Raw genomic sequence first — 13,939 nt, 5'->3', positions numbered from 1 at the left:
CATAAGTGACATTCCCAGAATCAACATAGCTAGCAGGTGTCTGAGGTCAAATTTTAATTCAGGTCTTCCTCACTTAAGATCAAAAACTGTTCCCTTGATAAAGGGTTCCAGGGCTATGAACAAATACCTTTCAAAGGAAATGCAAATTATAAACAAGCATTTGAAAACATACTCCAAATCAGTAAGAATATGAGAAATGTAATTAAAAGCACTCTTAGGGAGTGCACTTAAAATCACACATAATGCATGATGAAGACTAGTTAAAGAAACTTTGGAATAAAAAGTTATTAGGGGTACTTGGTAGGCCTTCTTAAGCCTTTGAAGGGATGGCTACTGGGCTATGCTGGAGCATTTTTGGTGTGAGAATTTAATGCCTCAGGAATTGGCAAATGATATAAATCAGGCCTTGATTTATTGGGCCCTTTGATTTTCTGAGCTAGTGGTGTCAAATTCAAATAAAATCATCAGTAATGCCACATATTGACCTAGAAAATCACATATCACCATTATCTATATTATATATTTATTGTGTTGAACATTTTCTAGTTAGTTACATTTTATTCTAGTTCTTCCCCACTAGGGAGTGGGCCTATGGTCCTCCTGTTTGACATCTCTGTTCTTGGTGATCATGGCTTTTACTACAGTTTCTGTAACTGGTTTGTTTGATGTTGAGAAAAGAGGGGAGAAAAGGAAGTGTATTTTATGACTAAAAAAATAATTTTGGTATCATTTAAGAGCTATATATTCTGATCATCATACAAGCATGCCCACTTAAAAATACTGCATTTGTCATGGAAGACACAAATAAAACAATGACAAATGCCAAGGGTGCTGCGCTAGCAATAGGAAGCAAAACTGCAGTTGATAGAAATAGATAAAGTGCCAAAATCTTAATTATATTGATGAATTTAAAATATTTCACACAATCTTTGGAGGTTTCTTACAGTAGTAAAAAGCAGAATGCCATTGATATGGCAACCATTCTTAAACTCTTAGAACAAATAGCTCTTTTTGGTTTTAATACTTTCTTAGCATTTGAATTACTGGGTGATAGGGGATGATCATTTTTCTAACTCATACTGCATGCTGCCAGATTGCTTTCTGAAAAAGATGCTGCAAGTTTGTGATTTCATTAGAAATGTACAGGTGTGCCTGTTTTCTTTACAAATGTACCAGATTCAAGTTTTATTTCTTTTAATTATTTTTGTCAATTTGATGAGTATGAAGTAGTACCACAGAGTTGTTTTTTATTTTTATATTTTTCATTATTAATGAAATTGACCTTTTCCCAAATGCTTATCAATATGTCATCTCTTTTTAAAGTTTCTTGTTGCCATTTATTCGTTTTATACTTGAATTGCTAATTAATTTATGGAATTATGAAATAGGTCAGGCACATTTGTTTTTTGGATACTTGCTGGGAAAGACCATGATGGCAGTGGTCATTAATGCTTCTTCATTCACACTTTAATAAAGCACAGAGGGTACAGGGTGAACAGCTCAAAAAGTACAGAGACAGTTGACAAAAGGGTGAGGGGTACTGAAGCAGATGGTATATTGGAGGGAGATGGGGTCATGGAGTAAGGCAAGGCAGTATGGAGAAGAGAATGAGAGGGGGAAAATCACTTATGATGGGAGCACTGGAGCATTATGGACCCTTAGAAGACAAAAGAGTGCTCAAGGGGCAGGAGTTTGGAGTCTTTTCTAGGGTAGAACAAATTTCTTCTTATGGTATTTCCTTCACAGTGCTCTGAGGAAAGTACTTTGGCAAATCGTAAAGCACTTTTGTTCTGTGAGGTTTGGATTCAGTCAAGGACCTAGAGGGTCACATATCACCTCAAGGCTTCAGGTTCCCCACCCCTGTAGGGTTTTGGTGGGGGACAGACTTAACTCTTACCCACATCTACCACACCTGGGATTAGTTCGTTAACATAGCTATATAGTCTCAAAGTTATCAGCAACCTTGGAGTTCTGCTTATTTTACTGCAGGTATCTGGAGTTTATCTAAAGTTTACACATTGTAGGACCAAAAAAGGCCCTGACAGCCAGGCTTACATAGCTTTCCCTGTTTTAGCACATGGTCTAAGGATGGAATTTTTGGGAATTTGGGATTTTGGGGAAACTTTGGGGAATTTAGGGAAATATTATTTTCTGTAGGTTTATGAAAAAATCTTTTGTATTTGTTTGGTTGGATGGATGGCATATCTATTATTTCATTGATATATTTCTTTGTTTTCCCCATATCCATATAGTTTTGATAATAACCACTTTGTAATACTTTTTTCTTTTTCTTTTTCTTTTTGGAGAGGAGAAGGCAGGGCAATTGGGGTTAAGTGACTTGCCCAAGGTCTCACAGCTAGTAAGTGTTAAGTCTAGGCTGGATTTGAACTCAGGTCCTCCTTACTCCAGGGCCAGTGTTCTATCACTGTGCCACCTAGCTTCCCCATAATACATTTTAAAGTGTGTATTTTAAACCTTCATTAACTTTTCTCTTCAGTGTGTCTCATGACATTCTTGTGAATTGGTTTTTCTATATAAATTTTATTAAGATTTGGTCAAGTTCATTACTGAAGGCCTCTGTATTTTGATTGACATCATAGTAAATATGTAGATTGATTTATGGATTGTTGAAATTTTGCTATCCAATAGCATTGACTGTCCCCCCAGCTATTTGTCTTTTATTTTGTTTTTTATACTTGTTCTTTTATATTCTGAAGTAGGTTGATTTCCAAATATTTCATCATTTCTATTTTTGTAAAAAGAGAACAAGAAAATAATAAAAAAATCTACTTTTACAGTAATAGAAATTAGTAAATAAGGATGTATATGGTAATAATAACTAACAGTTTAAAATTTGAAAAGCGCTTTACATATATTTTTATTTGGTACTTTTGAGTTAATTTTGTATCTTCAACTTTAAAATACTTATTTTGTATCAGATCATTTAGCAACATTAACAGTGTTTTGATTTTCTTTTCAGAGATGTGGTACTGGATTTTTCTGTGGGCTCTCTTCTCTTCTCTCTTTGTCCATGGTGCTGCAGGAGTGTTGATGTTTGTCATGCTACAGAGACATAGGCAGGGAAGAGTCATCTCTGTCATTGTGGTCAGCATCGGATTTCTGGCTTCCATAACAGGAGCAATGATAACCAGTAAGTTGGTTTGTGTAAAAATACAATTTAACCTTACAATTTTTTTTTAAATTTTTCTTTTTTTTTTTTTTTTAAAGCAATCGGGTTAAGTAACTTGCTCAAGGTTACAGGGCCAGTTATTTCTGGGTGTGGTGCTGAGTATCTGAGCCCGGATTTGATCCAGGTCATCCTGACACTGGAGCCAGTGCTCTTACTTGCTGAGCCACCTGGTCGCCCCTTAACCTTACAATTTAAAAGATTTTGACATGACTATAATGTTCAGTTTTAATGTCCTTCTAATAGTACAGTATTTTACATATAATTTATTTTTTAGCTCTGGAGTAGGGTTGTTGACCTCCCAATAAACTTTGATCCTAGGGGAAATAGGAACATTGAACTGGGGCTATGGCTGTATATATTTGTTATTCCTCCAGACCAGAGATGTTTAAACCCGAAACCTGAAACTTTAGGGGAGCTCAGTAAATAGTTATGCTTCTGGGAGAAATGTTAGATCAGGAATTCAAGGATTTGTGCCACTGATAACTGTGTAACTCAGAATGAATCACTTGTTTCTGTGAAAGATACAAATGCACATAGAATTCTTCTTCCAACTTTTGTCTTAAAATTAAAGTTTCATGTTATAATGGGAAAGATAAATTAGCTCATTGAATTGTAGGGACTGTCAAAAAAAAGCCTTTATGTTATTTGTTCAAATCAGATATTTATTGAATATCTGCATTGCAACACATTATGCTAAACACTACCAGGGGTACAAAAATAAGACACAGTTCCCATCCTAATGGATGTGAAGGAAAGAGGCAGGAATAGAGGTAGGAAAGAGGCTCAAATAACTACAATGTTAGGAAGAATGTGATAAGTGGTAAGAGATTATTATAGCATGCTGGAATAGTTGATGGCAGTGAGGTTATATCCTGGTACGGGCAATCAGGAAAGACTTCACTAATTTGAGATGGACCTCCAAGGATGGCTTAGTGTTCTACAAATGAAAATGGGGGATTAATGCCACTATAAGCAAGGGAAGCAACGTCTGCATTGCCTCAGAAGCAGGAAAACATATTTGAGAATGGTGGAGTTAAGCCAGTATATGACATATTTCAGCATAGGGAGAATAGTTAAAGTTTGGTTGGAGCTATATTGTTTAGTGTTCTTGAGTGTCACACTAAGAAATTTAGACTTAATTGAATAGAAAGTGGAGAATCATGTTGATATATTTTTAACTTATGTAAAACTAAACTTTGCTTAGTTTTGTTACCTGAATTCACCTCAGTATGCTGAGTTCCTTGAGTCACCTCTTCAGAAACTTCATTGAAGTTTCAAAAACATACTGAACTTGATCATGTTTTACTAAATTACTATTGAGCTTATACTAATGCTTGAACTACCGCTAGATAGCGAGATACCTTTAATAAACAAATCTTTGGAAAAGTGAAAACTGCTCACTTAAATTCTTATCCTCTAAAGGAGCCCCATCTTATTTTTGTCTTGAAGAGGCAGGGAATATGGTTACCAGTTGCTCCGAGTTCTTTATTGGATTTTTTTTAAAAAGCACAAAATATTGTTTTCAGACTTCAGTTTTAATTGAATTTGATGCTTTAGGAAATTTTAATATAGTAATTATTCTTTCCTTGTGTAACTTGGAGAGGGCATAGGCCTAAGCAGTGGCAGTGTGAGGGCTAGCAACAACCTAGGTCATTTGACTCTTAATTCACTGCACTGATACAATACTTCTTGGTTATGAAGTTCTTTGTATGCATTACTTTAATGGGTCTTATAACTCTGCAAGGATTAGAATCCTCATTTTTGTCAATGAGCAAACTTAGGATCAGATGAGTTGACTTGCTGAAGGGTCACACATAGATATCAAGTAAGTCACAGAGCAGATATCTGAACAAAGAACTGCCTGACTCAAAATCCAGTGCTCTTACTGTGACACTCATGTGGTTAGTGGAATGAATGTTATAGTTAACTAAGCTGTCACAGTATATGTAAATTATCTACTTTTAAAGAAATATGTGATATGAAGTATTGTGATACTTAAAATTTACTCATATTTGAATGAGTAAGCTTGAGGCACTTGAAGACTATATGTCAAATGAATTAAAAAATTAGCAGGTCCACTTAACTAAAAAAGTCTTCTAATATGGACCTGGAAGCAAATTGTCATTAATTCTACCACTTCTCTTCCTCCAATGTTCCCCCTTTAAGGAGTAGCTTAAGTTCAGAGAGGGTGATTGGCCATCAGATAGACTTTTTTTGCCATAAAAATTCGTGAAGACTTTCTACTAAGGCATTGATTTTTGGTTGGCATCAGTAGAAAGATTCACCCAAATCAGTTAAATCGTAGTTTCTTTTTAACATATATAAATTTCAAAATGTTTGAACACTGTCTTTGGTAATGTAGTATTCATTTAGGGTTTTGTTTGTAATGACAATCCAAAACTACTACATCAGCTTTTATTTAAAACAGATAGTGTGGTTTAGTTTAAATAGCACTAGATTTTGGGAATCAAGACCTGGGTTCAAATTCTGGTAGCCACTTTGTAGTTCTGTGACTCTGTGGGCATATCAATTAAACTCATTGGGCCTCAGTTATAAAATCAGGGTGGTATGCTAGATTGTCTCCAGTCTTTTCCAATTTAAAATCTATGGTATGGTTTTGTAATCATAGGTCTTGAAGTCTAGGAGAAAAACTTGTCTTTCGAACCTGTAGAGTTGAAACATTAGTAGAAAGATTAAGGCCTTTTGCCAGTTATTTACGGTTTAAACTCTAATTGGAAACTAATGTTTTGTTCTATGAATGAATAAAATTAAATTAAATTATAATTGGACCTACATATATCATTATTTAATAAATTAACACATCATTTTACTTCTTTCTCTTGTAGGTGCAGCAGTAGCTGGCATTTATAGAGTAGCAGGGAAAAACATGGCTCCCTTGGAAGCCTTGGTGTTAGGGGTTGGACAGACTGTACTGACATTAATCATCTCCTTTTCGAGGATCCTTGCAACACTTTGAACTTCTCAGTTGATATAAGGAAATGCACGTGCAGATTCCCTGAAGATAGTTCCAGTGGCAAGTGGATAAGAAATTGTATGAGAATGTGAATTGTGCCCTTCCCGTCTAGAGGCCTGGAGCTGTGGGAAAAGACTGCCCTCTAGTGTCCAAACTGTGGCACTACTTACTGCATCGCACCTTACGTGCCTCTGTCCCAGGCAAGGTGCAACTGTTCCACTGGATGTGAAGGAAGCTACAAGAAAACAGCACCTTGTTTAGCTGCCAATCAGGGTAACATGGGTGATGATCATTATTCTTAACAGTGTTATGATAAAGTCCAGGGACATTTCTGAAGAACTGATATGTGCCAAACTTGAATTTTTTTTAAACATTTATCATGTGGATGATTTGCAAGTGTAGAAGTAGGATCGCTGTGAACATCTTTCACATGAATTCAGGTAAAATAGTAATACTAACTTTTCTAATACTAAATCCCAATAAGAATGCTGAATACCCATTCAATATGGGTACATATTACTTGATTTTTAATATTGAGCATTACAGAGATGTAGGGATCTAGTATAACTGTCTAGGAATAATTGTGATTTGCGTTAATTTATGTGAAAAAATACTTCATGGAAAGCTCTAAATCACTTTGAAGACTCATAAATTAGATCTGTGTGGTACATTTTTCACTATCTGAAATAAATCTCTTTTAATGGTTTTCCCTCACAAATATATATGTATATATATACATATATATATATATATATATTCTATCAATTTATATCCAGAAGTTGGAGACTTTGTTAGTCAGACATGGATTACAGTTTGTGTATGCACAAAAATATAATTTGAACTGTTTCTTATAAATTTTGTAAAAAAAATCTGAAATGCATGTTGCATACCTTCACCCTTCTAAAGAAAGTATTTGCTATGTATCTCATAGGAAAGCTTTTCTTTCCTAGTATTGCAGTGGGATTACACTACTTGTTGCAGTTAAATCTTTATTTTTAACATCATTTTAAAAGTTTTTCATTCAGAAGCATTAACTGTAACACATAGCCTAAATTAGGCAGTGGGGGAAAAAGACCTCATTGTAGATGAGTAAAGAATAGAGGTGGGAGGTGGGGGTGGGGATCATGTTTGGACTATATGGCAGCATCATAATTCTGCTAAATACAATATTATCAATAATAGAATTGAAAAATTGTGATTTCTGTCTGCTTAACCCATTATTGAATTGAGCTTGTATTTTCGGTGTGACAGTCAAGTGTTTTAAGATTTGTTTCTTTTTTCAAGTTCAAGGATTAAGGTGGTATGCATGTGAGACATGTCTTTAGTACAAAACAGTTTAAAAGACTTTAGAATTTAAGTGATTGTTTCTAGGGGGTTAGAAAATAAGGAAAATGGGAAGATGACAGAACTTAAATCTGCCTCCTACTGAAATATTCTGTACCATTGAAAAGAGGTAAATTCTAGGAGATATAAAATGATCGATAATCTCCCAAATTATTTAAGCATTGCATTCTGACCATGATGTAGTTCAGTTTGGGTGTAAGCTTAGTAGAAACCCCATCCAAGACTGAAAAAAGTGATCTTTATTCTAACCCTCCTCAGAATCCAAGTCATCAAAAATCTGAGCAGAAGGAAGATAAATTAGAAATTTAATAATTTATGTGAGCATAATTGTTCGGGGGTAGAACTGTCTTAACCCTGTAGTTTAGGAATCTGTAGAAATGGAACATATGAGTCTGATCTATAAATAGAAATACTTTAGCATAATAGTAGATGAAAATTTATTTTGATAGATTATTAGAGCTAAAAGGAATTTAATGATCATCTAAGCAAACCTCGATTATTATAGATGAAAAAATTATGTGACTTGTTCTTGGTTGCAGTTACCATTAATGATAAAGCCAGAACTAATCCAGGTCTTTTGACTCCCAGTCCAGTGTTCCCTGCTGCCTCCCCTTATATTCTCTTAATTATAGAGATGTGCCCCTTTTAGGCATACTAACCTAAAATAAATTTTCTAAGTACATTAGAAAGGGCTTTTCTTCTCTTTAAGATAGAATATATGTTGTTTATGTTTGTGATTCTAAAAATGAATGAAAATAAGTCCCCAATTTTAATAGATATCACAAGTCACATTTTGAAGTTAGTTTTTCTTAAAACATAACACAGAAAATTAGCTTGTTTTAATGCATTTTCACTTTTAATTTAAGGATGATCACATGTAACATGCTTATTAAGGTCATATGCTCTATAATAAAAAATAATATTAATCTAGATGAATTTATGAAACAGACCAAAGAGGTTTTCAAGTTCATGTTTTTATTGTAGTGTAGAAATATAATTGGATATGTTTATTGTATAGGGATATTGTGGTCATCTCATTACCAAGATGTTTTAGATATGCTTTTTCCCCATTTTTAGTTATGTTTATTTTGCTATATCATCAGTTGTGATTTCTGCTGTGATTTTGTGAAACTTACGTTTAGTGTTTTTTAAAGCAGATGATTAGTGTGTTTGTCAGCTGTCCTAATAGCCATTTGTCTGTGGTGACAGTTTTTAGCTGTTTGTCTCCCATAGAGGTTTTAATGTGTTATATAACAAATTAAGGCTGCTGTAATTGAAGAGTCTTTTAAAAATTGTTTCTTAAACACAGGAGCATGTTCTAGTGGATAATTTGACTAGTGAATCAGTTGAGTTAAAACTTTCAGAATTGCTTGAATTTAGTTGAGATGTTTGTACTTTGAAAACATTTCCTGAATTAGTAGTGGCAAGAGGTTGTTTTCATGATAGAGCAAAAGCATCTTTATTTTACTTGCTCACATCTTCGTTTTCCTACAGCTTGTACCTTTTAAATTGAGTATCTATGTTTCCCTTATTCCCACTCCTCAGAGATCCTCCAATTTGAATTGTATTCTTTGCATTTTACACTCCCTTTTCACAAATGTTTGGAAATTTTGTTTATTATGAAGAGGGTGTTCCTATCTAAGCAGTCTATTATTACCAAGTATTAAATCAGTCTTTCTTCTGCCCCATAGGCAAAACTCACTCTATAAAACTGTTCTAGTTTATTGTTGTCTATTAGGGCTGATGATCAAGTTAATGATGAGTTACATTAAATAACTTACCCCTTGGGAAGGTTCTTTTTGGTTACCAATGATAAGGAAAGGTCAAAGGGTTTGTAATAGTTATGCTTTCTGTATACTTTATGGCAGATATAATTTTAGTTCATGAATTTCTCTTTATCTCACTAACTTATTCTTCAGTTATTCTATTTTTAAGTCAAAATCTACTTTATTAGAGCTTTCTTCATGATTTTAAGTGAGGATTAAAGAAGTTAAACAATTTGTATAACCAGCTTCATAGAGTTGTGAGGATAGAATGAGGCAGTTTACAAAAAAGTGATACATGACTGTTAGCCATAATTGTTATTTTAATTTGAAAAGAAAAGAAGGAGGATGATTTATTAACCATTACTTTCTTTTTAAAAGGGCAAGTCCATTGAAAATACAACAAGATAGTTCCAAGTTCAAAAAAGGTGTGGATGATATCCTGGAGTCCCACTCCTTTTTGTCTCCAAATTCTCATTTTTCCAGTTTATCTAGTATCAAATATAATTCCACATTCTCATTATAAGTGAGATAGAGGCATTGCCAAGAATTAATGGTCATTTGTAATTTCCAAGAAATACCATTTGGGTTTGTTACAACTTTTTCAAATTTAGTTGCTTACCTCCTTTTTCCTTTTGGCATATTCTTCCCACAAGCATCTCGAGAAGGATCTGTTTATTCATTGACACCTTTCCCTTCTAGCTTCTAATATTACTTTGAAGGACCCATCATTACCAGCAAACACTCTTTAAGTAGAATGTCCTTTTCTTTTTTTCCAGGGCAGACAAAAAGTGAAATAAGGGTTGTCCACTGGCTGGAGTGGAAGGATTTTAGAACTAATTAACTCTTAACCCTACCATCTCCTTGTACTTTTATCTCCTTATCTCTGTTTTCCTCCTCACTGAAGGTGAGATTTTATAAAAGCACCTTCGTATGTACTGCCAGTTATGAAGGAAGACACGAGCAGTGAATTGGGGGTTAGGAGCTACCTCCTTTTCCTGAATTAAACGTAGTTCTGTCAAAAAAAAAAAAAAGTAGTTCAGTCCTAAGCTTGACACTTGAAAGGAAATAGATTATTTTTGCGCATCCAAAGGAAACATTATTTTAAAAGTAAGTTCTAAAAATAAGCATGATTTTGCAAATTTCTTTTGCTTTTTGACTAACCTTACTTAAAGCAGTATTTTGCCCTAAGCAGCAAAGAACTGATGAAAAAATATTGAGAGGATTATATCCCAAATAAGTATGACACTTAATTACCCTTTAACTGTGGGTGAGTAAATCCATGTTTAATATAAAGGAGTAAGAATTTTAGACTGAATAAAAATTGTTGACAGTAGCAATGAACCAGGATCCAAGTATTCTCAGAATTTCCCCTCACCTCCAGTTCTTAACTCCCTAACATTTTAGAGTGAAATTGAGGGGAAAAGAAGAAATTATGTGAGTAAATATACTACAATAAAGATTTTCAAATGTTTTGTACTATTTTGTAGCAAAAGGAATCATTTTGTTTTTCTTTGTGTTATTCAAATGCTCCTAATATATTATATACATCAAATTAAATTTCATTCAGCCTTTCCACAGAGTCAACACTAAAGACTTGTACTAAGGTTATAGACTTTAAATATGTAAGCAGTGGGAGGGATCTTAGATTATCAAGTTCTACCTTCTAATGATATCAAATGTCACATTTCCCTTTGATAGTCTCCATTTTTAGGGAATACAGTATTTTTATTGTCAAGATTAAATACGGATACTGATTAAGTTACTTGATCTATTATCAAATTCCTTTTGGGGAATAATACTTAATTTTTTAATGTTTCACTATAATTTGTTAGATATGCGAATACATTTTACATTAATTTAGTGGAAACACTGAAGTTGATTTAATGACTATAATTTTCTTTTGCCCTAAAATTAATGAACTCACTTTACTATTTATATAAGTTTACACAGGTACAACTTTTTATACCCTTTGAGGGTATTATTGAGGTCAATTTTGCTATTTAAAGTCCCCTAGCTGGAAATTTTGTTTTAATTTGATTATGTGTAATTATATGTACCACATAGCCTTCTTGCTATGTATCTGTTGTTTTTAGGACAAAAATACTGTAGGAAAATCAATTTTGTGAATCATTTATATATATTTTAAATTTGCATATTAACCCAGTATATTCTTTATGTCCAAATGACTGCATCCTTTTCAGGAAATATGTATTGTAAGTGAAATTAAGAATGCGATGCCTAAGCATAGAGCTACTGCTTGTAATTTACAATTATCTAAATTTCTTAATTGTTATGCCTCTAATTGCATTATTTTATATTTTTATTTTCCCAATTATTACTCTCTATTGGTTTTTCTAAATTTTCACTGGATCTACAACAATTGAAAATACTACTGATAAATAAGGAACATTTTTATTTTGTGTGTAATAGAAGTTGTTAGTAATCATTGTCATGTGTCTTTGGAATGAAATATTTTTAAGGATCTTCATAGAAATCAAAATATATTGACTTCCCTGAATTAAAAAAAGATTACTTTCTAAGTTGAAAGTTTTTTGAATGATGCTTTTACAGATGGCATTTATCTTTGATAAAATGCTATTCTAAGAAAGTGATTGCTGGAAATATTTTTTAGAACTGGATTTTTTGTACTGGATGAATTTTTGCCATGTAGGATTGAAAATAACTTCTTCCACTGTTAGTCATTGCATTAACATGCATGTAGTCTTCATTAAGCAGAACATTATTTAGGTGTTTGAAATTCTATACAATTTTCATTTAGTAACATGTTTGAATTCAGATTATTGTAACAGTAAGTGCTAGTCTCAGATTTTAATCATCCTAGAAAAAAAACTAAACCTTACGTAGCTTCAGTAAAAATCTATATATTTAAATTGTAACAGTGTAGAAGTGCTGATAGGACCAGTAAAAGGCTCACTTTAAAACTGTGTTAATTCTGAGACCACTAAAGAATCATTTAGCAAATTATTCTTCTGTTTTCAGTGCTAAATGGTGTCTTAGTGCCTTCTAAGAGTTAGGACATATTTGCAAAGTGAATTTACTGGATTCAGGACCAAGAAGGGATTAATAGGACTTGCTCAAGTTACTTGTGCTTTAAGATAGAATAATGAGGTATGATATCAAGAAATTGAACCAAATCTGTAGAGAATAAAATCCTTGGCAACATGATTCTTCTACTACTACCAATCTGATTTGGGGGTTATTAATTATCTTTGCCATTGTCTATAATGTAAGGACCATGATAGTGGAGAGATACTTTCTTTGAGTTTTCATTTTTTTACTCTTTATCTTTGTGCTTTTCTCTACCAGGTTGATGGGGAAGAATGTAGCCAAGAAAATCAAATGTAGATTCTTATTTTATTCTTATTGCCAATGAGAGAATCTAGTGTGGCAGTGTTAGTTTTATATTGAACTCCTGGGGCAGACATTTTATGTAACCCTTAGAAATAAGTTTATCATCAGGGATTTATTTTTCTTATAAAGATTTTTGATGTACTGTGAAGCTTATGGATAGGGACAATAAAAGCTAAGAAGTAATTTAATGCTGTAAAAACAAATACATCTTTGGAAATACCCTACATTATGTGAAAATGGTTTTCCCCTCCAGTTAAGAATATAACCTACACTATATGAGTGTATGTATACTGCATGTTTACATATACAGTTTAAATTAATTTGAAGGATGGTAAAAGTTTATGTTTATGATACATAACTGAAGTTGTAAATATTGTATACTATTGATTTTTAATTTTATAAAAACAATTTTTTAATTTCCCTATTCATGTATAAACCTCATTATGTATATAGTATAATTTCTTGGACAATAAAAATTTTGCAGTGAATTTTATGTATTTTAATTTCAGTAAACATCTTAGTATGGTCTTAGATGTTCATTTTAAGTTCTTTGCACTCCCATTTTCTTCAAAGGGCAGCAATAAACATATGCAAATTATTTTGGTTATAGAAAGTTGTTCTGCAAAGACAGGTTGCAGGTTGTACTTTATTGCTTTAAAGCAAAGATGCACAATTTGTATCACCCAGTGTCTAATCATAAGACCATTTCTGGGATCCATATATGGTACTTGTCATTTGTAATATACAGGGTGAACTCTTTAATAACATGGACAAACAACTGTTATAAATGAATCCAGCACTTAAATGTCATTACAGATTTATTGGATTAAAACTTTGTAATATACAGTATTTTAATAAACTTTGGGTATTCAATTTCATGCACTTATAAATAAACCTGTCTTTAAAAGCCTTATCTGGTACTTTTATTTTCATGTTAATGTGAGGGAAAGGAGTAAAGCTTTACTCGGCAATAATGCACTGAGACATCATTTTTCTATCCCTGCCATTTTCTGAGTTTTCTAGAACAAGACATATTGACTGGATTGGGAATAACTAAAAGAAGATGTAGGGTTAGTTTTGACAAATATTGGCTCAAAGTAAATTATGAATAGGCCAAATTGGTCTTCACTTAAGGATTTCATTAAACACGTACTACACAATTAAAGACTTCTATAGCAGTAGAGGCTTTGTTAGCTTGTTGTTGAGCCTGACTCTTCATGACTCCATTTGGGATTTTTTGGCAAAGATACTGGAAGTGGTTTACCATTTCCTTTTCTAGGTCATTTTACAGAT

The 13,939-nt window shown here is 33.0% G+C and overlaps 1 protein-coding gene across 1 annotated transcript in view; it reads left to right on the top strand.

Moving 5' to 3' along the window:
• TMEM170B (transmembrane protein 170B) overlaps window positions 1–13,553 on the top strand; it is a 40,881-nt gene extending 27,328 nt beyond the window's left edge. The window contains exons 2-3 of the mRNA XM_069101355.1: window positions 2,981–3,151; window positions 6,037–13,553. Of these exons, the coding sequence (XP_068957456.1) occupies window positions 2,981–3,151; window positions 6,037–6,167 (302 nt within the window). The 3' untranslated portion in view covers window positions 6,168–13,553. The remainder of the gene's footprint in view (window positions 1–2,980; window positions 3,152–6,036) is intronic.
• The last annotated feature ends 386 nt before the right edge of the window (window positions 13,554–13,939 follow it).

Source organism: Petaurus breviceps, unplaced genomic scaffold (genome assembly GCF_028583685.1).
Source record: "Petaurus breviceps papuanus isolate PSGF00001 unplaced genomic scaffold, PetGlider_PUasm1.0 458, whole genome shotgun sequence".
Lineage (NCBI taxonomy): Eukaryota > Metazoa > Chordata > Mammalia > Diprotodontia > Petauridae > Petaurus > Petaurus breviceps.
The sequence above is the reverse complement of the archived record's forward strand: the minus strand, read 5'-3'. Positions and strand labels throughout refer to the sequence as shown.